The sequence below is a fragment of the Rana temporaria genome, chromosome 2 (genome assembly GCF_905171775.1).
Source record: "Rana temporaria chromosome 2, aRanTem1.1, whole genome shotgun sequence".
Taxonomy (NCBI): domain Eukaryota; kingdom Metazoa; phylum Chordata; class Amphibia; order Anura; family Ranidae; genus Rana; species Rana temporaria.
The window spans coordinates 431328641-431354842 of NC_053490.1; the positions used below are offsets into that span (position 1 = coordinate 431328641).

The 26202-nt window shown below is 41.8% G+C and overlaps 1 protein-coding gene across 3 annotated transcripts; it reads right to left on the minus strand.

Moving 5' to 3' along the window:
* Window positions 1-12040: 12040 nt before the first annotated feature.
* Window positions 12041-25874, minus strand: LOC120927553 (fibrinogen-like protein 1-like protein). Of its 3 annotated transcripts, none has more exons than XM_040338313.1 (3): window positions 25816-25874; window positions 16354-16455; window positions 12041-13549 (listed from the first exon to the last, which is right to left on the minus strand). In XM_040338313.1, exons 1-3 carry the CDS (start codon window positions 25817-25819, stop codon window positions 12909-12911), a joined length of 747 nt encoding a protein of 248 aa, XP_040194247.1. In that variant the 5' UTR covers window positions 25820-25874; the 3' UTR covers window positions 12041-12908. The 3 variants fall into 3 exon arrangements, with proteins under 3 accessions (XP_040194247.1, XP_040194246.1, XP_040194248.1); XM_040338312.1 differs by lacking the exon at window positions 25816-25874 and adding an exon at window positions 23844-24002; XM_040338314.1 differs by lacking the exon at window positions 25816-25874 and adding an exon at window positions 15095-15132 and having other exon boundaries at window positions 16354-16421.
* Window positions 25875-26202: the final 328 nt, after the last annotated feature.

The window sequence follows — 26202 nt, forward strand, 5'->3', positions numbered from 1 at the left end:
CCCTAACTAAAAACTAGTGGAACCAGTTGCCTTGAGAAGTCATCTAATTAATAAATAGAGTCCACCTGTGTGTAATTTAATCTCAGTATAAATACAGCTGTTCTGTGAAGCCCTCAGAGGTTTGTTAGAGAACCTTAGTGAACAAACAGCATCATGAAGGCCAAGGAACACACCAGACACGTCAGGGATAAAGTTGTGGAGAAGTTTAAAGCAGAGTTAGGTTATAAAAAACCCAAGCTTTTAACATCTCACGGAGCACTGTTTAATCCATCACCTGAAAATGAAAAAAGTATGGCACAACTGCAAACCTACCAAGACCTGGCCGTCAACCTAAATGGACAGGCCGGGCAAGGAGAGCATTAATCAGAGAAGCAGCCAAGAGGCCCAGGGTAACTTTGGAGGAGCTGCAGAGATCCACAGCTCAGGTGGGAGAATCTGTCCACAGGACAACTATTAGTCGATCACACTCCACAAATCTGGCCTTTATGGAAGAGTGGCAAGAAGAAAGCCAATGTTGAAACAAAGCCATAAGAAGTCCCGTTTGCAGTTTGCGAGAAGCATGTGGGGGACACAGCAAACACGTGGAAGAAGGTGCTTTGGTCAGAGGAGACCAAAATTAAAAATTGTGGTCTAAAATCTAAACGCTATGTGTGGTGGAAAACTAACACTGCACATCACCTTGAACACACCATCCCCTCCAAGAAACAGGGTGGTGGCAACATCATGATGTGAGGATGCTTTTCTTCGGCAGGGACAGGGAAGATGGTCTAAGTTGATGGGAAGATGGAGCCAAATATAGGGCAATCTTAGAAGAAACTCTGTTAGCATCTGCAAAAGACTTGAGACTTGGACGGAGATTCACATTTCAGCAGGACAATGACCCTAAACATACAACCAGAGCCACAATGGAATGGTTTAGATCAAATCATATTCATTAGAATGGCCCAGTCAAAGTCCAGACCAAAATCCAGTTAAGAATCTGTGGCAAAACTTAAAAAATGCTGTTCACAGATGCTCTCCGTCCAATCTGACAGAGCTTGACCTATTTTGCAAAGAAAAATGGGAAAAAATGTCACTCTCTAGATGTGCAAAGCTGGTAGGGACATCCCCAAAAAGACTTGCAGCTGTAATTGCAGTGAAAGGTGGTTCTACAAAGTATTGACTCGGGGGGGCTGAATACAAATGCACGCCACACTTTTCACATATTTATTTGTAGCAAATTTGGAAAACCATTTATCATTTTCCTTCCACTTTACAATTATGTGCCACTTTGTTTTTGTCTATCACACAAAATACATTTATGTTTTTGGTTGTAACATGACAAAATGTGGAAAATTTCAAGGGGTGTGAATACTTTTTCAAGGCACTGTATGAAAACGTATAAATAGAGCCTAAATCTAACAGATCATTACTGAAGGGCACTTTCAAAGCTGCATTTAGTGTTAACGGACACTTATTAAAAATATTTTTTTTATACTACAAAAACTCTTTACCTAAGAAAATAAATGGACAATTGCACTATTTGAAACACATTTTTAATATTTATACAAGTCTAGATTGCTATGAATGCACTAGAGCTGTTGTTTTTGAAAGGCACATTTGTCATTCTTCATAATGGTGCTTTGAATGCTTTTTAAAACCATTGGTACAGGTCTGGGTAACATTTATCTGCAATGCAGCTTGTAATAATAATTTTTCCAATAGTTTACGACAATTGAGGTTCTCGTGCAAGCTGTAGAGTACAGATATTAATTGAATACTAAGCACCAAAGATATGAATCAATGTAAATAAATAATAAAATAATAAAATTAATTATATAAATTGCAAAATATACCAGCCGCAGTAAAAAAAACTTGCTAGTCAGCAAATATAAATAAAGAAAACCAGTTCACCGCACTAGGTGATATTAATTAGGCAATAATATATATGTAAGAAAAGAAATGGCTGCACATCCAGGAATTCCGATTGCCTTTTATTGTTAAAAGTGATAACACGAAAGACGCCAACACGAGGTCACGTAGACGCATTTCACACAAACATCTTTGTTTGTGTGAAACGCGTCTACGTGACCTTGTGTTGGTGTCTTTGATGTTATCACTTTGAACAATAAAAGGCAATCGGAATTTCTAGATGTGCAGTCATTTATTTTCTTACAAGTTTCCCACGGATGTGGGCCAGGACTGGCACTCTACGAGACATTCCACCTCAGGTTATCATCATACACCTGAAGCAGCGGCTCATTCTCTTTGTATATAGGCAATAATATATAGATTGCAATGTGACAGTCCCAAAAACATTATGTTCACAGGTGCTCATGGTCAAAAAAACATCCTTACTCAGACTACCACATAGATGTGCACTCACCTCTCAGTGTTAACCAACTATCGCTTGTATGGTCAATCTAGCGTGTGGGGAGACCCCTGGAGATATCTGTTGCTTGCGGCTCTTGAAGTGGATATGCCTCACAAGCGTGTCGAGATCCTACAGGGTAAAATGACCGCACCAGCCAAGCAGACACTGCCTGGAAAAAGCGCCTAGAGGCGATTCAGTTTGCATGTGTAGCGCTATACAAGTCATTCATTCATTCATTCATTCATGGATAGGAATAAAGAAGAAATCTCATATGCGCAATACCATTTTAAGAAGGATTTATTGATAAAAACAATATGATTTCACTCACATGTAAAGGTGCCTACTTCCTGGCACCCGGTGTTAATAGCAGGTGATTAGTTTAGGGGAAATCAGCACACAATGGATGGTTGACCACCTGCTAGATTTCTGAAAGTTGGTCAGGGACGGAAGTGGGACGAGATGATGAGATATACCCTCGACGAGTTTCAGCCAATCAATGGACCATCATCAGGAAGCTCTAGTTCCACCATAGAGGATGAGGGCATTTATACCCTTACTCATAGTCTCGTGATTTGTATGTGTCAAATGATTAAATGCTATTAACTCGGGGGTGCTTACAATCTACTAATTGCAAACAAATATAGATAACAATACATAAGTTCAATAGTGTCAATATTACGATTGAATTGATTAGAAATTGAATTCAAATAATAAAATATAAAATTAAACAAAATTAATTGAATATAATTAGGAGGCCATCTAGTGGACATTAATGAAAATGGCAGTACTAATGATAATTGTCGATTCCGCTGTGGAACATGGTGTTAGTGGAATGGGTTAGTAAGGTTAATGTGTTCATGATTAATTAGACATAGATAATTGGCAACAAACAAATATTACAAATTATTCATCCAAAATGGTCACTATAAGATCTCTATGAGCTATGACCATGAATATACTATGATAGTTAAAATAATTATGATAGTTAATAGTATATTTGAATTAAAATAAAAAATAAACACATAACAAAGTATCCACCGTGGGTGGTCTCTGTTAGATGTTGGCCTTCCTTACAATAAAGATAAGGGATACATTAATGCATAGTCAATAAGTCAATGTAAATTATGATATAAATTGTAAGGACTGGGTGGACGATTAGTAATTAGTTATGAAACAGTTAAGCTCAACATTTAACCCTAGTGGGGTTAGATTCTGGAGTTCAAATATCCATCTGGTTTCATTTTGGGATATTTGTTTTATCATATTGGAACCTCTCCCATGCTTATTGACTGTATCAATGGCATAAAAAGATAGTGCAGCTGGGTTTTTATATCTAATATCTAATCAATTCACTCGTATTATTGGCACTAATAAATTGATGTCTTTTTATCTATATTTGTATGCAATTAGTAGATTGTAAGCCAGCAGTCAACCATCCATTGCGGACCGATTTCCCATAAACAAATTACCTGCTATTCACACCGGGTGCCAGGACGTAGGCACCTTTACATGTGAGTGAAACCATTCTATTTTTATCAATGAATCCTTCATAAAACGGTATTGCGCAATAAGGTTTCCTCTTTATTCCTATCCATCTTTATGAGGCATATCCACTTCAAGAGCCGCCAGCAACAGCTATATCTAGGGGTCTCCCCACACGCTTGATTGACCACATTAGCGAAATATGGTCAACACTGAGGGGTGAGTGTACATCTATGTTGGGCACCCAGTCTGAGCACCAAGGAGCACGGATGTATTTTTGAGCACGAGCACCTGTGAACATCACATTGAAATCTATATATTATTGCCTAATTAATATCACCTAGCGCGGTGAACTGGTTTTCTTTAGAGTACAGATATTGATGTGCTAAAGGAAATTGGCACTGCTGGAAATATGTAAACTGACATAGCTCATCTCATTTTAGATATATCAGTTGTTCAGCTGTGTCTGGCTTGGAAGTACTGTGACCTGGAAGGAAAATGCTAATAATTAGGTCAAAACAAATTCAAAACTCCTGCAGACTTGTTCTAGGTTAGTGATGTAGAAATGACTGGATCCAGTGGATTGGAATGGCAGCCAGGTATCTAGTGATTTCAGGATGTCAGCAATGGCAGTTTTTATATTTATCTCAGTACAGGTTTCCTTTAAATAGTTGAACAGAAGTATTAAGCCATTTCAGGTCACAGAAAAATTGCAATATAGAGACATTGCTGCAAACATTTGCTTTGCACTGGCTGAATTTCTCTTCTAATGGCTTGCCTGTTGCTGCATGTATTCTTCTAATGATAAATCAGTATTCACAGTATGCTTACAACAACTGGCTGAACCTGTACTACTTATAACTGGTGACATTAAACTTTGTCTTCCTCCTGCTGTTGGTTTAATTATTTATTATATTTCACTTGTTTTCCAGCCCAGAGTCCTCTTTGTCCTGCCAAAGACTAAAGTTTTATTGGTATACTTCAAAGTGTCCTGAGACTAACTAAAACAAATCGTATACCTGCCGCTGGTGAGAACTCACCAGTAGCAGGATGGCAATAGAGGGCACATAGGGCAGTGAAAACACTCACCTGCTTGCATGTATCACTTCATTGCCCTCTGTATAAGTGACATATATACTAAAAAGCAGGTAAGTGTTCTACCTGCACAACTTAGCAATATTTTCACAATTTGTGCATTTATAAAAGAGATCGCATTGCTTCCAAGTTAAAGGGGTTGTAAAGGTACATGTTTTTTCACCTTAATGCATTCTATGCATTAAGGTAAAAAGACATCTGACTATTAGCGGCCCCCCAGCCCCCCCCCCTTTCCCGTTTACATACCTGAGCCTGTTTACTTACCTGAGCAAACACGCTCAATCATTGCCCGGGCTTCTCAGCTCTTTATTGGATAGATTGATAGCAGTGTAGCCATTGGCTCGCGCTGCTGTCAATCAAATCCAATAACGCGCCACATCGGGGGGTGGGGCGAGTCATACACTCGGCCACCGACTGTATCACACGGGAGCGCGCCCGCAAGCTAACCCCCTCAGCAAAGAGCTTCCCAGAAGGGGTTGGCTCTTGTGGGGGAGGGGGCCACGAGAGCCACTGTGGGACCCCAGAAGAGGACGTTTCGGGGCCACTCTGCACAGTGGAGGTAAGTATGATATGTCTGTTTTTTTTTACAACACAAACCTTTACTAACACTTTAAGATTGTGGAGTGTAACAAATGGTAAATGGTTCTCCTAAGATATTTTGTTTGTGCATTTCCAGGGTGTTCTTGTTTTTTATACCTTAGACTAAATCAAATTGTGCTATGGTTACTGCTGCCCAAATTTTCCATAATATGAACATCTATGATAAACTCTGCATTATTTGAAGTTAAAGGGGTTGTAAAGTCATTCTATGCACTAAGATAAAAAGCCTTCTGTGTGCAGCAACCCCCCTAATACTTACCTGAGCCCCATCTCTGTCCAACGATGACCACAAGTGTCTCGACTATCCGAGACTCTCCCTCATGATTGTCTGAGACACAGCAGTGGTGCCATTGGCTCCCACTTCTGTCAATTAAAGTCAGTTAGCCAATCAGGAGAGAGGGGGGTCGCAGCTCCGTGTCTAAATGGGCACAGGGAGCTGTGACTTGGCTCAGCTGCCCCCCTAGCAAGCCGCTTGCTGTGGGGACACTCGACAGGAGGGAGGGGACAGGAGCATCGAAGAGGGACCTAAGATAAGGAGGATCCAGGCTGCTCTGTGCAAATCCACTGCACAGAGCAGGTAAGTTATGCAATCACTTTAATAGGTCCAGAAAAGCAGTACTTCTAAGTGAGACATATATGCACTGTCCCATATAATTGTCCTGTAATAAGTTTTAACACTTCTGCCCTTTTTCTGAACCACACCAGTCATTTTCAAGGTACCTAAAAATCACCTATTACTACCATTGTTCCATTCAGTGGAGCTCTATCTGTGCGAGAGTCTATAGTAGTGATGTGCTATATTTGCAGGGTTTTGGGCAAAGTCTGTTAAATGTCTGAAAAATCTGAACTTTTTTTGGCCAAGGAATTAAGACAAAAGGATATATATGCTCAACTCTCTTTTTTTCCCTCAAAAGTAGGACTGAGAATGACAAAGTGAGGAAGATATAGCAGAGAAAGAGAGGGTGGGTTAGAGCTCTAGCTCAAGCTCTACTCAGTGGACAGCAGTAATGCAGCATCATCATCTTTTAAAGAGCCAGCAGCTGGGCCTCTGTAAGAAGCAGAACAATGATGTGTCAGGTCACACTTGAGTGCCAAATAGGGGAACAGGCCATCCCTAAACGAGAGGCAGAAGTTGGTGAGTAGCAGTAAGCTGGAATATGGTGCTGAGGCATGTCACAGTGAACAGCAGGTATCAGTCACCATCAGGAACTGCAAAAAGCTATACATAACCACCTTTTGTATGGGGTACCATCTTGGCCAAGCTCTTGTGTTACAACTACTCGCATATAATCTGGAGGAAATTTCCTGGCATTGGTGACACCCCATGGCAGTTTCCCAGCTGCTATTCCTTTTTTTTATTATGTATGTTACTTTTTAATTTTAATTTTCACATTTATCGATTTTATAATAATTTATATTTATTTATTTAAATTATTTTTTATTAAGAATGTTGTTGTTTTTTTGCACATATACAGACCAAAGTATAACAAATGTCCTTACAAAACAAACATAAATAAATATAACAATAATTTGTTTTAGTATGTAGCAGTCCTCCCTAAGGAATTCCCCACTATAGACCTATTATAGAACAGCATCTCTACCAGCAGGGTCAGGGAGATCGTCCATTCTAATGAAGACTACATATTGGGACCCGATTTTATAAGATATATTCATACAACCCGTGGCACAACTGCAAAACTATGAAGACATGGCTGTCCACCTAAACGGACAGGCCAGGCAAGGAGGGCAATAATCAAAAAAGCAGCCAAGTGGCCCATGGTAACTCTGGAGGAGCTGAAGAGATCCACAGCTTAGGTGGGAGAATCTGTCCAGAGGACAACTATTAGTCATGCACTCCACAAATCTTGCCTTTATAGAAGAGTGGCAAGAAGAAAGCCATTGTTGAAAGAAAGCCATAAGAAGTCCTGTTTGTAGTTTGCGAGACGCCATGTGGGGCACACAGCAAACGTGGAAGAAGGTGTTCTGGTCAGATGAGACCAAAATGTAACTTTTTGACCTAAAAGCGAAATGCTATGTGTTGTGGAAAACTAACACTGCACATCACCCTGAACATACCATCCCCACTGTGAAACATGGTGGTGGCAGCATCATGTTGTGGGAATGCTTTTCTTCATCAGGGACAGGGAAGCTGGTCTGAGTTGAGACTTAAGACTGGGGTGGAGGTTTACCTTGCAGCAGGACAACGACCCTTAACATACAGCCAGGGCTACAAATGGAATGTTAGAACGGCCCAGTCAAAGTTCAGACCTAAATCCAATTGAGAATCTGTGGCAAGACTTACAAATTGCTGTCCACAGACGCTCTCCATCCAATCTGACAGAGCTTGAGCTATTTGGCAAAAGAGGAATGGGCAAAAATGTCACTCTCTAGATGTGCAAAACTCAGGGGGGTTGAATACAAATGCACGCCACACTTTTCACATGTTTATTAGTAACAAATTTGGTAAACCATTTATCATTTTTCTTCCACTTCACAATTATGTGCCACTCATTGTTGGTCTATCACATAAAATCCCAATAAAATACATTTATGTTTTTGGTTGAAACATGACAACATGTGGAAAATGTCAAGGGGTAAGGGGTATGACTACTTTTTCAAGGCACTGTAATTTCTGTTGTTCTAACCATATCACCTGATTGTCATGAGTGGGACTATAAATATATCTAACCTGTGCCTGATTGACAGCCTTAATAATATTGGTTCCCCACATCTTAGCTTGCTTATTTATTTTAGAAATTTGAGCTATAAGAATACCCCTTAAATATGCCTTCCACGAGTTCCACACTACAAATATATGTGCAGAGGGCTTATTAGTTAAAAGAAAATCCTGTAAAGAACAGGATATACTATCCCGAGGGTCTAAGATGGTCAACCAATATGGGTTAACTTTCCAATATTCCTTCGGGACTTGAGACTGTAAAAGTAAAGTAAGAATTAACGGGGAGTGATCACACACACTCTTAGCAGAATATGCCACAGTGACAATCAAAGGTAAAATCAAAAGAATTACCCAAAGCTAAATCAATTCTCCACAAAGACATATGTGTCCAAGAGAAACATGAGAAACATTTCTCCTCCGGGTTCCTCATCGGCCAAATGTAATTCATATTTATTTGTGGTGATAGGGCTGCACACAGAGGAGGCCAGGCACACCCTGAATTTCTCATCTTTACCAGTGTAATCTTTCTCCTCATAGGCATTTACCAACTCGTTTTTGCAACAGAAAATAGAGGGTAGAAATCCTATGACCAAGGAAAAGGGCAGACTGCAAAAAAAAAATGAAGTATAGAATCCTTTGACTGCCGAGATCGAAGCTGATCCGAGTTGTTGAGCGGGGGGCCACCGATCGGAGCTGACCAAAGTTGTTGCACGGTGGGGGGGCGCCGATCGGAGTTGTTGAGCAGGGGGAGGTCGCCGATTGATCAAAGTTGTTGAGGGGGGGGGCGCCAATCGTAGTTGTTGAGCGGGGGGTGAAGGGGACTTTTTATCTCTTCATCAGCAGCGGCATGGCTCTTCCTGCTTCCTCCTCCCAGGGCCCCCTATTGGGTGGGGCCCATGGGCTTGAGCCCAGTCAAGCCCAATGGTAAGTCCGGCCCTGGCTGCCTGCCCTTCCTAAATCAGGAGGAGTGTTAATACTAGATTGGTAAAGCTGCTGGCAGTTCAACTGTTTGCATACTAGCTGGGGAAAACAACCCCCTTCCACCAGTTCATGGCATTGCAGAACCCTCATTCCCCCCCAAAGAAAAACAGCCACCATTCAATTTTACAAATGTATTTTCTTTTTTTAGTTTCATTTATTTATTTTTTTGCAGGGATAAATGCTATGGCCATAGGCTTACTGCTGTTTTACAATAATTCCAAATTCTATTGCTACAGGCACCAGTCACAGACAATGCCTGAACTTGGTGTTCAGTGACTGATCAGGCTCCAACATAAACCCCGAAACCCTTAGATCCCATACACACTATTAGATTTTCTGCAGATTGTTGTCTTCAGATTTACCAAAACCATATAATATGAGGTCAAACCTTAAGAGTTTAAATTTGTATCCAATCAGGCAGGCCCTTGCACTACATGATTTTGCTAAATCTGAAGACAAAACTCTGCAGAAAATATAATGGTGTGTATGGGGCCTTATAAAGCGTACACATGGTCGGAATTTCCGATGAAAAAAGTCAGATGGAATTTTTTCAGTGGATATTCCGACCGTGTGTATGCCCCATCATACTTTTTCCATCAGAAATTCCGTCTGTATGAAATTCCGACAGAGGAAAAAACATGCATGCTCGGAAACAATTAGACGCATGATCGGAAGCATTGAACTTCATTTTTCTAGTCTCGGAATTTGGTGTGTCCGTGTGTATGCAAGACAGCTTGAGCGGAATTCCGTCAGAAAAACCGGTCGGAGTTTATCCCAACGGAAAAAACGGTCGTGTGTACGCGGCATTAGAAGTGAGGTTGCCATGGTCTTCTGGGTGTTTATGATGGACCACTTGCCAGGGTCACTCTTCCTTCCTTTACTTCCCCCTCTTCTTTTTGCCCATACAATTTTCTAGTTTCTGGAAAGTCACCTTGTGTCTCAACATTAGTCCCTCACTAAAGCTGATGGCTAATTTGTTTCACAATTGTTTCTGAGATGTACTTTAAATTGCAGAAAAACACCTGCCTTGTGTCTTCACATTTATATTCAAGGAGAAGAGTTGAAGGAGCTGACAGGTATTCATTAGCGCACCCCACATGGTGTGAGGGACTTTGCTGAGGAATGGCTTCCAGCTTGTAGCCCACAGAAACTGGCATATTTTCTTGGCCCTTAAAGAAAATATTTAATGAAAATACCTGCCTTGTATTTTACACATGTAGTTCTACTCAAACAGCTCTCCTGTCACTGGTAATATTTTTTTAACAACTGCATCAGATATACTATACTGTAATTTTTATTGTAGAAAATACATCAGCCTTGTTTGTGTCTCCAGATTTTGGCTTGTTTTACCTGGTCACATTCAAGTACTGTCTTTTTGACAATCAATTATTTTAGTATATCTGACATGTACGTTTTAATTGGGGTTCTGAAGTGCCCAGTTGCTCGCCATTTTTCAGATGTAGATACAGGCCTCTTCAATATATTTTTCTACAACTCTTCGGTTTCCAGGACATGCCCAGGGAATATCAGTTTCTCTGTTCCATTCCTCTGCTGCTTAGGGAGGCCACACCTGATGAGGCAGAAGTATCTGAGCATGTGATCTGCAGCCAGGTGGGAGGCCCCCACTGTCAGAACCAGCATGAGGGTAGCTGAGCCAGAGCCTAAAAAGATTCAGCTTCTCCAGAAGACCCAAGTACTATGGAAATAACTTCTCTGATTGCTACCAGAGTACTGCAGTCCAAGTGAGTCAACCCTATGTCATTGCAGGGGCTCAAATCCCTTCAGCTGTTCATTTTTGTTACCAGATGTACCTTGAACTTCACTGAGAGGAATACTAAATATAATCACAAGTAGCTTGTAACGGAACATCCCACACTCCGCTTGAGTGCTTCCGTCATATACCGCTTCCTATCAGTCTGGATATAGATTTCAGATATTCCAGCTGCCCTCAACACACAATGAGACGAGACTTGTTTGTGCTAAACATGGAGTGTTTATTAGAACCAATAATGCAACCTTATATACAGTTTAAAGAGGAGGTAACCAGAACATAAATTAACATGAGCTTATTAACTAATCATTTACCCAGACGAGGTGACTGCGAGATATGACCTTTCAGAGTAGACGTCCCGTCTCCGCATTCACCTTCTATACAATACACATTATCATACGTGTAAATACAGGACATCTTCACACAATAGCAGGGTCAATTAGCACAGAGAACAGACAGATGGCTGGAGGTGATGGCATTAGCATCTAACAGTATGAATGAGTCACTCTTACAATTAACCCATTGAGTTCAGAATCAACAACCAGTAAATAGTTCTTTACAGATATCCTGGAATATATTGTGGATAATAATTACATAATAATCCCATCTCAGGTAGTCCAATATATAATTTCTCAGTCATCCTATGCCCCTAGTGGACATAGGATGATTTTAGACATAAGAGGGTCCGAGTCTGTCACATAGCTTTTTCACTGAAGTAATAATTCTCAGCTTGAATCTCTGTTGTTAAAAGGTTTGGAAAAGACAGAGTTACAGTCTCACATGAAGTACAGGAATGTTTTAGGGGGTTTGTTGTAACACATAAAAAAAATTCTTCATTCGCCGTCTAAGAAAAATGTGTCACACTGGTCAAGCTGCAGAAGCCGTATATCAAAGCAACACTAACATAATCAAGAATAACAATGACATTTACAGGTATATGTTAAACATTCTGGCTGCCATTCTTTCTTTTTTCTGAGGATGCTTTTTTAAATAGTTATTATCTTCAGTTTATTCAGTATTTCTGCAATATGGTTGTTGCTGTCGTGAACCAAAGTTGGTCTATGTGTAGCACTGTGTATTTTAGAAGTAAAGTTTTTTTTTTTAGAAATTCTATTTAACTATTTCATTTTTGTTTTTCTTTAATTATGTTGCACACAATATAAAATGACAAACATTAATACTGTTTTATATTTTTACAAAATTCAACAGCACAGCCTGCCAAAGTAGGAAACACTTTATCGTACATAGAGAAAGCACCCAAGACACAACATATAGAAGCCATCATTGGAAGACTGGTGCTTAATCATACATTTATGGCCCATACACACGATCCGAATATCGGACAAAAACGATCGTCCGAGGAAGAATTGTACGATTTTCGGATCGTGTGTACACTACTTTCGAGAGCCGATCATGACAGTTCATCCGATATTATTCAGACAAGCACGAAAAAATTCCTTGTACGATGTCAGAATGTACGATTTTCGTTTAGTCAGTATACAATACAAATACATTACAACACATGACATCACTTCCGATTTTTTTTTTCTGTCGTACGAGAATTTCAGTGACTTTAATAACCTATTTAATTTAACTTGCGACTATTAAACGAAAAAAGTCGTACGATCCGTAGTACGATATTCGGATTGTGTGTACGGGCTATAAATCATATAAAATATGCAGGCGCTTAACTAAGTAAAATGTAATAAAACAGATGGGAAGGTAATAAAACTGTCTTCACAGACAAAGCTTCAGCACTAAAAGGGTGGTCCTGGTGATGGCACCATGTACCAAAGCTCATCCGTTGACTAAAGTTTTACCTGTAAAGGCAGCATCATTGTACAGCTTTTATTTTGAATTAAACTGAGCAATGCTGGCAACATAGGGGATGTTTGATATGCTTGTACAAAGCTTCTTGAATAGAAATTAGACATCATTAGTCTAGATTAGTCTAGATAGACGCAATAGTCCGCAGGGCGTATTAAAATGGTTGACCCTTGGCAGTTCCCATTACAGAGTCCCTGCCAGTATATGCCATTTTTGTTGTTCAGCTTGGAGGCGTAGCATGCTCCATACCACCATGCACCACCATAACTAGAAGCACAGTTAGCACTATAAGTGTCCTGGTCTTTATCTTTACTTGAGAACTTCATGTTGTCATGTGCGACCCCTGCAGTTATTGAAGACATGGCATCTCCTGCAGTGCCCGTGTAGCTTCCCAGCCTCAGCCTGTAACCATTAGCTTCATCCTCCACACTGAAAAGGTTGTAGTCAGCATATTTTTCTTCATTGTTATTGTCAAGAATAACAAAACGTGCCTGGTATACCCTCTGTTTGGTGATTTGGTGAATATATTCAATGCCCAGCCAGTAATCCTTATCAACATTACCAAATCCATATTTGTAAGAGCTCCAGGACTCATCCCATGTAATCTCAGAGTTAAAGGAATTACGCTGTATGACAATCCATCCTCCACTGTAGGTTGTCATGTCACAGTACACAACCAGTGGATGTGAACCTTTGGGATGAATAACATAGACTCCGCTCTCCTTTTCTCGTGAAATTGCACTGCAGTCTTTTGGAAAGCCTGTAACAAAAAAGAATACTTAAAAATTGAGGGAACCCAGAACACCATAACCTGTATAATTAGTTTTGTTTAAAGGTCAAATGTAGCTCAGGTTACCAAGTTATAAACCTATGGACTTCTGGAGTAAAGCCTGGTACAAACTAACTGTCAGCTCCAGTCAGAGACTCTGAACTAACCATGCAAAGTTAGTCCAGCAATCTCCCCCGCGAAGCTGTTGTGTTCTGAGAGGGAGGCGCCCCCCGCCAGAACACTCTGATCAGCGCTCTCTGCCATTGGCTGAAAGCGCTAATTGACAGTCGGTCAGCTGCTGGTTTTCCAGCATGCACGTCCGACAGACCCACATACACACGGGTGGAATGTCAGCATTTTTTTTTTTACCGGCAAATGTCTCCTCACATTCTGCCTGTGTGTGCAGGGCTTAAGACAAAAAGACAGATTAGAATGTCTACACAATAAGCACAATGTAGCATCATTTTTCAACAGTTTTTCAAGTCTTGTTCAGTAACCCTTATAAACAGCAATCATGATAAGCTAAGTCCAGTAGTCCCCAGTAACAATCCCCAATTTAGTTTATGAATTTTACTTAAAGCTGAACCCCAGGTATTCAACCACATTTATAAATGTGCAGGCATAAAGTGAGTTATGGCCAATGAGGCGCATGCCACCTCCTGAATTTATCTCTTTAATTTAGAGCTAACAGTTTTATGGCTTTCCCAGAGGATATCTATGCTACACTCCAGGACTCTGACTGCCAGGTCATTGCTCTCTGTTTCTCTGTCAAAAAAATGTATTCTCCCTGTTTTGTAAAATGCAAAAATTTGAGTCAACAAAAACATAGGGTAAATCTTTTAATGGGGACACCTTTTGCTGCTGACAACACTTTGAAAATATGGGCCCGGATTCAGAAAGTCCAAATCTGCGCTGTCGCATCTATACGCCTATTCAGAAAGGCATTTTCGTTCGAATTTGTCCAAGATACGACTGACGTAAGTCTCTTACGCCGTCGTATCTTGGGTGCATATTTACGCTGGCCGCTATGGGCGCTTCTGTAGATTTACGGGTAGAATATGCAAATGAGCTAGATACGCTGATTCAGAAACGTACTTGCGCCCGGCGTATCAATATACGTCGCTTACGTAAGGCATATGACCGGCGTATAGTTACCCCTGCTATATGAGGCGCAGCCAATGTTAAGTATGGACGTCGGAACAGCGTAAAATTTTACGTGGTTTACGTCATTTGCGTAATTCATACGTGAATGGGGCTGGGCAAAGTTTACGTTCACGTCGAAAGCATTGAGTATTTGCGTCGTGATTCTGCCCATGCGCACTGGGATACGTCCATGGACGGCGCATGTGCCGTTCGTTCGGCCCCTCATTTGCATGGGGTCACGGTTCATTTTAATAAAACACGCCCACTGCCAACCTACTTTGAATTACTCGGGCTTACGCCGGGCAACGCAAGTTGTTTCTGAATACAGTACCTGCCTCTCTAAGTTACAGCGGCGTAGTGTATATGAGATACGCTACGCCCGCCCAAACTTACGCAATTCTTTCTGAATCCGGGCCATGGTCTCTAACTTCCTGAGAAAGAAGTGAAAGAAAAATTCCATAATGAGACACAAATAGCAAAAAAAACATAAAGAAAAAAACATCCTTCAATACTGTATAAAAGAGTTTTAGCTTTAGAAATACTTTAACTATGTAATATTCATTTGTAAAACTCTTTAAGGTTCCCCAAGGTGATTTACCCTCTAGGTGTGTCTTTGTGACCATTGTGTGCAGTACCAAAATGGATGATAGAAAATCTAACATTTCAGAGTTGTCATTGAAACAGAAGGTGAGGGGAAATCTTTCCATGGGGACACCTGTTCTGATGACAACTGTCCCCTTGTACTGAAGAGATTTACCTACTGATATGTCTCTGGAACAGGAAGTAAAGGGAAATCTCCCTTATTGGTCACATACGTCAGAAAAATTTAAAGATTTGTGTAGGGTCTTTACCAGGACTAGCCACTGCATAAAGCAGCATAGGTAGCTTCCATAAATGACCAGGATGGGGGGGGGGCTTGGTAAAATGGGGTGGCTGCAAGATAGGGGGATCTAGCAGTACAAACATGAGGTGACTGGAGGAGGGGGGTACAGCAGTACCAGTGAAGCATGGCTGGAGAATGGGGGGAAGGGGTAAAACGCATCTTTGCCTGTGTAGACAAAACTCCTTGCACAGGCTCTGATCTTAACCATTCCATTCTGTATCCAAAAAAAAAGGTAAAGCATTATCTACACTTTAATAATAGTTTATCGTAATAGATTCCTTTGGAATATAAATTCTGTCAGTGTGAAAAAAAACAGATACAGGTACAGTATTTCCACAATAAGTGTATAATTACATGTGTAGTAGTGTTTTTTCTTTAGCTTCATGGACAACTGATGCATTCATTTCTTTTAACCTGTTTCTGCTGGCCGTACACATATATACTGTGGCTGGGCGCCACACATAAGCTTCTATTTGGAAAGTTTTTCTGTTCTGAGAATATGCTCAATGCGACCTCTCAGCACAGTGACTAAGCTTCTAATCATTGCTTATGATCAGGTGCTTCAATCATGTGACCACTCTGATTGTCTATCACATGATATAGAAGCCTCTCCCCACCCCTTGACATTAAGATCCTGTTGAAAGGCAGGGGGGTGGGGGGGCAGTGGTGTAAGAGGTTAAGCTACAATAAACTCAAACTAGAAATGCATTGTTAAAGTATACGTTTCTATACATAATTGATGTTAGATTTATACGCAGACAAACCGTACTGAAGAGCTCTTCATCATCCTTATCATTCCTCGGCTTCCTGTTACCATGACGTGTTGAGACAGCAGAAACAGCAGCTAGTATCCAGAAATAATGTAGGATTCCTAAGGGTACAAAAGAAAGATAAGTAATTCATGCTAACAGATTTAGAAATGCAATATTGTATAAACCAAATACGTAAGACAGTTGGCCGAGTTAGAGGACTAAACCTTCAAGGGGGTTGCATCATGTCCACTGATGACCTCACACATCTAAATCTAGAAAAAGATTACGAGAAATTGCAACCTGCCATTTTTTATCCCAGAGGAAGGAATCATAAAATACAACACATTTCCTAAATGAATTTAGCTACAAAATGATGTAAGGAACTGAAATGTATTAAGTAGAGAACAGCTGGGGTGCATTTGTGCACTTTTGTCTATAGAATCAATGTTTTAATGAGCCTAGCGCAATTAATAAATCACCAATAGAAATGCTATATCTTTTTTCAAAATAAGATTTTGCCATGGTTGACCTAACTTAACTCTGTTGCTAAAATAAATCAAAATGGTGGCTGTTTACATTAACACTGTAGGGATGGGCGAACGGTTCGGTCCAAGTATGAGTTCGGCCGAACTTTGGATGTTCAAACTTTCTCCGAACAACTGAATTGCATTGAAAGCCCTGATTGGCTGAAGCAATGAAAGCTTCCCCCAATTAGGGCACAGAGCACTGTCAGAGCCAGGATTGGATGCTGTCATGATAACTGTCCAATCATGGCTTATTGCTCTTAATCACGCCCCACACTATAAAAGTATTTTTTCCATAGCAGCCATTTGTAGTGTTATAGTGTCAGGGCTGGGCTCAGCCCTTCCTTCTCTGAGCTGGCCTGTCGGCTAATTGCCAGCTCCTATCTCTCCACAGTGACTCACCTGTTGATGATCCGGCTTGTCAGTCCTGCCTACTTAAGCCTTCCAGTTCACTTGCTCTCTGCCTTCGCCTTGGTCAACATCACAGAGACTATCTCCTGCGTTTTTGTTCAAGACTTGCTTGGCTGACACATCCCTTCTGGCTTCTGATCCAGCTTGCTGTTCTACTACGTTCTTCTCTGGCTCTAAGACATTTGGCTTGGCTGACTATTCGATCTGGTTCCTGAACTCTGGCTATGTTTTGACTACGCTTACTGGGCCAGATTCATGAAGCACTTACACCGTTTTTTTGCGCGGCGTAAGTGCAGATTTGCGCCGGCGGATCGCTGCGCTGTACCCAGAGAACCAGATTACGCCTCCAAATAGACTTCATCGCCTCGGTGTAACCTTTCCACGCCGGCGCGGCGTTGGCGCAGATTTACGCTGGTCGGATCTGGCGCGGCCATGGTTTTTGTGTTTTAAATATGCAAATGAGGTTTTTGGGCCGATTCATCAACTTAAGCTTGACCGGCGCAGGCTACTCCCGGTGCGCGGAGCTGAAATTTCCGGCCCCAAGTTACATCTCATAAAAGCAGGGGTAACTTTGCACCAAACTTGCAGAGGTCAGCTGGAGAGCAGCTAAAGCAGCAGCGTTACAAACGAACTGAGCAACAACACTTGCTGGACAACACATCTGTGTGCCAACATGCCAGGGGCAGCCACTCTGTGGCCCATAGAGGCGGTCCCCATGTTGGGAGAGGCCCTCAATAATTACAGCCCTCTCCTCTGGGCTGAAATTGGTCATCCGCCCACCTGAGGATTCCTCATCAGCCATAACTGCCCCACCACAATGCAAACGACCTAGCTTGGAAAAAAAAAGCTTCAGTACATTTGCACCTGCAGGGCGGAAGTCTGGGCTGATTTATGGACTGGGCATTGGTAGTGGGCCGGCGTAGCTCAGGGGTCACGCCAGGGCGCAGTTCTGAGCATGTGCAGATTGGGGCATTTACCCCTGGATGTCACTGAGCATGTGCGGTCTAAGATGCGCCCCGGCGTGACCCCTGCGCCACGGTCGGCACTTCATTAGCATAGGGTGACTCCCATTTGGCCTTACCCCGCCTTACGCCGTCTAAAATCCGCCCCGCTGGGGCATCGTAGACAAAAAAAGTTTCTTGAATCACCTAACTGCCGCTCCGCGCTGGACCGGTGTAGTCTAAAAATGATGCACCACGCCGGTGCAAATCTGCACCATTGTACATGAATCTGCCCCACTCTGTTTATCTTTTTATTATTATTATTAAACAAGTGTGATTTAACTGTACTTCTGTCTTGGTCTGATTCATGGTTATTCACAGATAGTGGTGTGGAGAGAGATAGAACAGGGCTCTGTTCAATGCTATTAGACAGTTAGTGTGCTATAGTGTGCTATAGTGTGCTAATTCTATTGTCAGTGTAGAATATCAGTTTAGTGTGCATCTAGGGATAGTTCAGTGTGAGTTTAGTGCGACCATTCATCTTTACATTAGTGTTAATGTAGGGATAGTTCAGTGATTGTGAGTGTAGTGCGACCACCATTTATCTTTACATTAGTGTGAATGTAGGGATAGTTAAGTCAGTGTGAGTGTAGTGACCGTTTAACACAGTATATTTTATTGCGTTACTACAAGTTTAACGCCATATAGTTCTGTATGTTACTGCATGTTTAACGCTGTAGATTTCATTGCGTTACTGCAAGTTTGACACCATATACTGTAGTTCTGTGCGTTACTGCAAGTTTAATGCTGTATATTGCATTGCGTTACTGCAAGTTTAACGCTGTATATTTCATTGCATTATTGCAAGTTTAACGCCATATAGTTCTGTGTGTTACTGCACGTTTAACGCAGTATATTGCGCTATATTATAGTGTATCTGTGGAGTGTGTCTGTGTTGTGAATACTCAAAGTGCACCAAACACCACTTTCCATTGATTAAAGTGCATCCACATCCACATCTACATTTTATTAATAAGCACCCCTCACTCCACCCATCATGTCTGGGAGGACAGCAAGGAGAGGCAGTTGGTCCCATTGGACTGTAAGGGGACCAGCAGCGTATGTGTCCACAGTTAAAGGTGGACGTAGTCAGTCCTCAGGCAGGGCATAATTTCCTCTGTTTAGTGATGTTGCCCATGCTATACAGCCACAGCATGCAGAGGAGGTGGTGGACTGGCTTACTAAGCCACCCTCATTCTCTGTCACCCTTTCTGCCTCCTTGTCCACAGCTAATCCTGATATAGCCCCAGGATCAGGCATGGAGGAGTCAGTGGAGCCACTTGCTTCTTGACGATGCACACCCCTTACTTGATTCAGATGTTGGTTCTGAGGTTGAGGAGGGGAGAACACTGGTACACAAATTGGCATTCATGCTCCCCCAGCCACAGCGTATTGCCAAGTTGTCTCCATTGGTAATGAGGATGGAGGAGGTGATGATGATGATGAGGTCACTGACTCGACTTGGGTGTTGGATAGAGCAGAGGAGGAAAGTGAGGGTGAGGCACAATCCCAACAAAGCAGCCATCACGGAAGAGTAGAGAGCAGCCACCTTATTCCATCACATTGTGGAGCTGTTATCTAAAAGGCCAACTTCCCACAGCTCAGCTGTCTGGGCCTTTTTTAGTACATGTGCAGCCGATCGCACTGTTGCTATTTGCAAACTTTGTCTCAAGCACATCAAGCGTGGCAAAAACAACAACCATTTGGGTATCACGTGCATGACGGGCATTTAACCTCCCACCATTCAATCGGTTGGCAAAAGCACCTAAAAGTCACATAAAAGGGGCACACATCTTTCCCTCCTCCTTACTCGTCTCAGTCTGGTGGTATAGCACAGGGTGTCCAAGGTCCTTGCAGCACACCACCAACTGTAGACTATAGCTGGAAATTTTCTCTGCCCCATCTGCTGCAGCGGGAAAAAAATACAGCCCCTGCTACCCACATGCCTAATGTCTAGCTCTACAACTTCCTGCCTTTCCGCCTGGTGAATTCTGTCCCCTTCTGTGAATTTGCAGAATGTGCTGTACCACAAGGGCAGGTTCCCAGTCACTATTTCATTTCACGTAAGACCATTCCAGCTCTCTATCATTACGTGGAAGGCAATGTTGTGGCATCATTTGGCAAAGAACATGTGGTCCAGCAAGCATGGGCAGGTTCAATTTATTTTTTTCGCAGCACACTGGGTATCTCTGCTTGCAATTGGAAGGATGCAGGACAGGGCTCATTGCTGCAGCTTAATGTGCCCCCACATCACTATACAGCTGGTGATGATGCTCAATTTGTTAGCTCTACTCCCTCCTCCTCCACCTCCATGCCCTCCTCTGCTGAATTGTCCTATGAACCTCAAGCACCCCCTAAGCATTCAAAAGGCTAAAAGGTGCCATGCAGTGATTCAGATGGTGTGTCTAGGGGACAAGAACCACACACATTCTTGCAGCTCTGCAGGGACCGGCCCAGAGGTGGTTACTTGCCACGCCGGCTGGAGCCAGGAATGGTGGTGTGTGATAGTGGCACAAACCTCCTGTCCACCCTTATACAGGGAAAGTTGACACTTGTGCCATGCCTGGCACATGTTCTCAATTTGGTGGTGTACCTAAATAGGTACCCAGGGTTGAAAGATCTACTAAAGCGAGCCAGAAGAGTGTGTAGCCATTTTAAGCGGTCATACACAGCTCAGTTGGCTGAAATTCAGCGGGAATTTCACCTGCCTGTAAAAAATTTTTTTTTTTTAAATTTAAGCCTATTTTCTAGCATTGTTAGAGATCCATTGATTTCTCCCTAAGTTTGGCCTTGTTGTACTTTTCTCCTCTACCACTAGGTGGCCGAGCACTTGGTGGTACTAAATATGAGAAGGACAGCTCAGGGTCAGGTTATCCGTATATGGGGATTCTCAGCAAATGTGCAGGGGTTTTCTTGAATACCTTGGCCTGCTGAGAGAGCCTATATATTTGGGTGGAGTGTGTAATCTGCCCCATGCTGCTGGGCTGGAGATTGGGCCTATCCTGGGGGCATCTGGCTGCCAGGCTGTGTGCGGGTCTATCCAGAAGTAAGAGGGCAGCGCAGGGTTGGGACTGAGGCTTATAGTCCAACCAAAAGTGATAGTTCTGCCGGCCGCAGAACCTGTTGTGGCCAGAGGTAGAAGGGAAGCTGTCGCCACTAAGGGACCAACCACCTTTACCAGGGACCACAGTGAGGAACTGTAGCAAGTATCAAAGCAACATTCTCCCCGAACGGGCACGGTGGAGAATCTCCAACCAGCGGAGGTGAAACTTGCAGAGCAGCCTTGTGTGTCAAGCTAGGGACCGAGTCGATCAGCAGGGGTGAAGCTTGAAGGTATCCGAGGTGCCAAGCTAGGGACCCTGCAGGGAAGCGTGGGTGACGCTTGGGGAAGATACCACTGCAAAAGCCTTGAGGAGCTTGCGGGATTCAGAGTTAGTAATCAGATGGTCCAGTAAGAGACCAGGATCTCAAGGGACTGAAGAACTACAAGTAGAAGTTGTAGCAAACCTGAGAGAACTGTTAAGTTTGAATTAGGAACTGTTAAGTACTGTAGCCATAAGGGAAAGCAAACCTGCACTTGCAGAAGTGGCACCTTGGTGGGGCCTTTCCCTGTCCTCCTTTTGAAACCTCAGAGTCTGCCTATTAAAATTGCATCTGCTTAAAGCGGGGGTTCACCCAGAAAAACATGAAACATGTACCCTTCTTATAGACTGTGTTGTCGTGTGTACTATCAGCGCGGGGAAGAACCAACGAGTCTCATTGCTCATGGGAATGAATCAGCCTGGTCTTTCGACACTTCTGGCCAGTGTTGTAAGGGTTAAAACAGGCCCCAAAATGGACTTCATCTTCTCAGGAGTTGGAAGAGGATGACATCTACACAGAGGGACAGCAGTGGACCAGTGATTTTGGGGGGCACTGCAGTGCTGGATCAGCAACCTCCCCCCGCCACCACCACCAATGTCGGCAAGAGATCCTTGAGGGGGGACTTTGGTGAATGTATCTAGCGTTAAAAGGTAGGACGGAAAACATGCATAGTAACAGTGGTTAGAGGGAGTGAGGGAGAGTAAAAATATAGTTTTAGCCTGGAATGGGGCTTTAACCTGACATGTACCCTTATGTAACGCATCCTTATTTCCCGTTTTTACAAGCATGTGCATGAAAATAGATTACAAAGTGAAAATTATCACCTGGATCTTTTGGCAATTTTATGTTTGCATGCTACCTTCCTCATAGCAAAAGTGCCACCTAATTAATAGCAAAAATTAAGCTCACTGATATTCTAATTCTCAGCCAGCAGTTGTACATGTATCCCAGGGGAGTACATCAGATGGGGTGAAGGGGTACTTGGGCATCTTATATTACACTCATTATAACATTTTAGAGTTCTTGGATAAATAGAGGGAAAAAAGTATTTTATTCTTCTAAAAGCTACATTATTTGTTTGTAAAACATTTACATTTAACACAGTGATAATAGCAAAGTCATAGGGCACATGAAGTTGGATAAAGAAACCAAGGAGTACCTGATAAACATTTTCTTTTATAAAGTCTACAAAGAATAGATGGGTAAATATACCAGTAAGTGCATTTTTGTTATAGAATTGATCATACTAATACACATACAACATATATACCAAAGTCCAACATTTTTTTTTTTTTTTACAAGACTCTAAAAATGACTGGCATTGCTATTCTGTGTCCCAGTATTACAAACTTCATGGGAAACCAAAACAAAATACAGTAAAACCTTGGTTTGAGAGTAACTTGGTTTGAGAGCGTTTTGCAAGATGAGCAAAATGTTTTAATACATTATGCCTTGATATACAAGCGATGTCTTGATATAAGAGTAGCGTCATGTCACAACTGAGAATAAAAAAGAAGAGAGGAGCCTCTGAGTGTAGCAATATGGTTACATTTAATGAAGTTACAGCATTTAGCAGCTTATTGCTACACTTAGAGGTGCCTCTCATTTATTTTATACCCTGAAAAAAAAATGCTTTGATATACAAGTGCCTTGGATTACAAGCATGTTTCTATAACAAATTATGCTCGCAAACAACGTTTTTACTGTAACTAAAGTGAACATGCTCGGACAGGTGAAACGGTTGCTCAAAGTCTAATTTCTTCTATTATTTTCTCAACATAGGATAGAAAATAAAAGCAATACCTGAATGGCTGCTATGATCAGCCTGGATTTTTATTTATTTTTTCTGTTGTTGTTTTTACACAATCTATGATCAAGAATAGAGTAACTGACTGGTAGTTTACTATTTCGGTAAAGTACCACATTTCCAGTGTCTGCATTATTGTTACAATTTATTCTGCTACAAACTGCAATGTCATTGTTGGAACTTTAAATAGAATGCACCAAAACTGCTGATTTTCCACGAATAATCACTAATGGCAGAATGTTAAAATGATTACTATATGTTTCAGTATGTTATACAACACTGTGATATTACTTATTGAGTGACAGAATTACTTTATAAGAAAAACATCAATCATATTAAAAATACAAGTTTGCTCTGCTAAGGCAGAGTTGCTTTTATATTTCTGTCATTTGTACACTCACCCATTTGAGTTGACTGATCTTCACACACTTTGGGTTCTGCTGTATTGCTGTATTTCTCCTCTTCTCTTCCTTCTTACTATGTAGAACACATATTGTGCCATGCCAGAAGTACAAAGTACGTATTTTCTCAAGATCTGCTCTATAGATTGGTTTACCTCCTCAACAGGTGATAATGCATATTTCCTAAAGATATTGTTTGTCTACCTACAGTAAACAAACAGGATTGAGATTAACTTGGTCTGAGAGATTTTTGCAAGACGAGCTAAATATTTTTTTTATAAATTTTGACTTGATAAACGAGTGATGTCTTGATATATAGTAGCGTTACGTCACAACTGAGGCCCCATACACACGAGAGGATTTATCCGCAGATACGGTCCAGCGGACCGTATGCGCGGATAAATCCTCTCGAGGATTTCAGCAGATTTCTATGCGATGGCGTGTACACACCATCGCATTGAAATCCGCGCTGAAATCCTCTGGCGATGACGTGTCGCGCCGTCGCCGCTATTATGACGCGGCGACGGGCGCGACGCTGTCATATAAGGAATTCCACGCATGCGTCAAATCATTACGACGCGTGCGGGGAATCCCTTTGGACGGATGGATCCGGTGAGTCTGTACAGACGAGCGGATCCATCCGTTGGGAGGAACTTCAGCAGATGGATTTGTTGAGCATGTCAGCAAATATTCATCTGCTGAAAATCCATCCCAGGGGAGATTTATCCACGGATAAATATCCGCCGGAGTGTACACACCATAGAATCTATCCGCTGAAACCCATTTGATGGGATTTATCTGCGGATAGATTCTATGGTGTGTACGGGGCCTGAGTATAAAACTGCTGATTTTCCACGAATAATCACTAATGGCAGAATGTTAAAATGATTACTATATGTTTCAGTATGTTATACAACACTGTGATATTACTTATTGAGTGACAGAATTACTTTATAAGAAAAACATCAATCATATTAACCACTTAATCCCCGGACCATATTGCTGCCCAAAGACCAGAGTACTTTTTGCGATTCGGGACTGCGTCGCTTTAACAGACAATTGCGCGGTCGTGCGACGTGGCTCCCAAACTAAATTGGCGTACTTTTTTTCCCACAAATAGAGCTTTCTTTTGGTGGTATTTGATCACCTCTGCGTTTTTTATTTTTTGCGCTATAAACAAAAATAGAGAGACAATTTTGAAAAAAATGAATATTTTTTACTTTTTGCTATAATAAATATCCCCCAAAAATATATAAAAAAACATTTTTTTTCCTCAGTTTAGGCCGATACGTATTCTTCTACCTATTTTTCGTAAAAAAAAATCGCAATAAGCGTTTATTGATTGGTTTGCGCAAAAGTTACAGCGTTTACAAAATAGGGGGTATTTTTATGTAATTTTTATTAATATATATTTTTTACTAGTAATGGCGGCGATCAGCGATTTCTTTTCGGTATTTCGACATTATGGCGGACACTTCGGACACTTTTGACACATTTTTGGGACCATTGGCATTTTTATAGCGATCAGTGCTATAAAAATGCATTGGATTACTATAAAAATGCCACTGGCAGTGAAGGGGTTAACACTAGGGGGCGGGAAAGGGGTTAAGTATGTGCCTTGTGTGTTCTTACTGTGGGGGGGGAGTGGCCTCACTAGGGGAAACATTGATCCTCTGTTCATACATTGTATGAACAGAAGATCAGCGTTTCCCCCGCTGACAGGACCACACAGCTCCGGTCCCCGCTCTGTAACGAGCGATCGCGTGTGCCCGGTGGGAGTCGGGGGCGAGCGGGGGGCGCGCGCGCGCCCCTAGTGGCGGCTGAGAGAGAGGACGTTATACTACGTGCTCTCGCCCAGCAGAGCCAACTTGCTGACGTAGAACGGCGGTGCGCGGTCGGCAAGTGGTTAAAAATACAAGTTTGCTCTGCTAAGGCAGAGTTGCTTTCATATTTCTGTCATTTGTACACTCACCCATTTGAGTTGACTGATCTTCACACACTTTGGGTTCTGCTGTATTGCTGTATTTCTCCTCTTCTCTTCCTTCTTACTATGTAGAACACATATTGTGCCATGCCAGAAGTACAAAGTACATATTTTCTCAAGATCTGCTCTATAGATTGGTTTACCTCCTCAACAGGTGATAATGCATATTTCCTAAACATATTGTTTGTCTACCTACAGTAAACAAACAGGATTGAGATTAACTTGGTCTGAGAGATTTTTGCAAGACGAGCTAAATATTTTTTTATAAATTTTGACTTGATAAACGAGTGATGTCTTGATATATAGTAGCGTTACGTCACAACTGAGTATAAAAGAGAAGAGAGGCGCCTCTAAGTGTAGCAACATCGTTACATT

What these genes read in the sequence shown, in the direction of transcription:
- LOC120927553 (XM_040338313.1), bottom strand. An exon ending in GGATGATGAAGAGCTCTTCA is followed by an intron (nt 13,550 to 16,353) that starts GTACGGTTTGTC and finishes TTTTTGTTACAG; the next exon opens with GCTTTCCAAAAGACTGCAGT.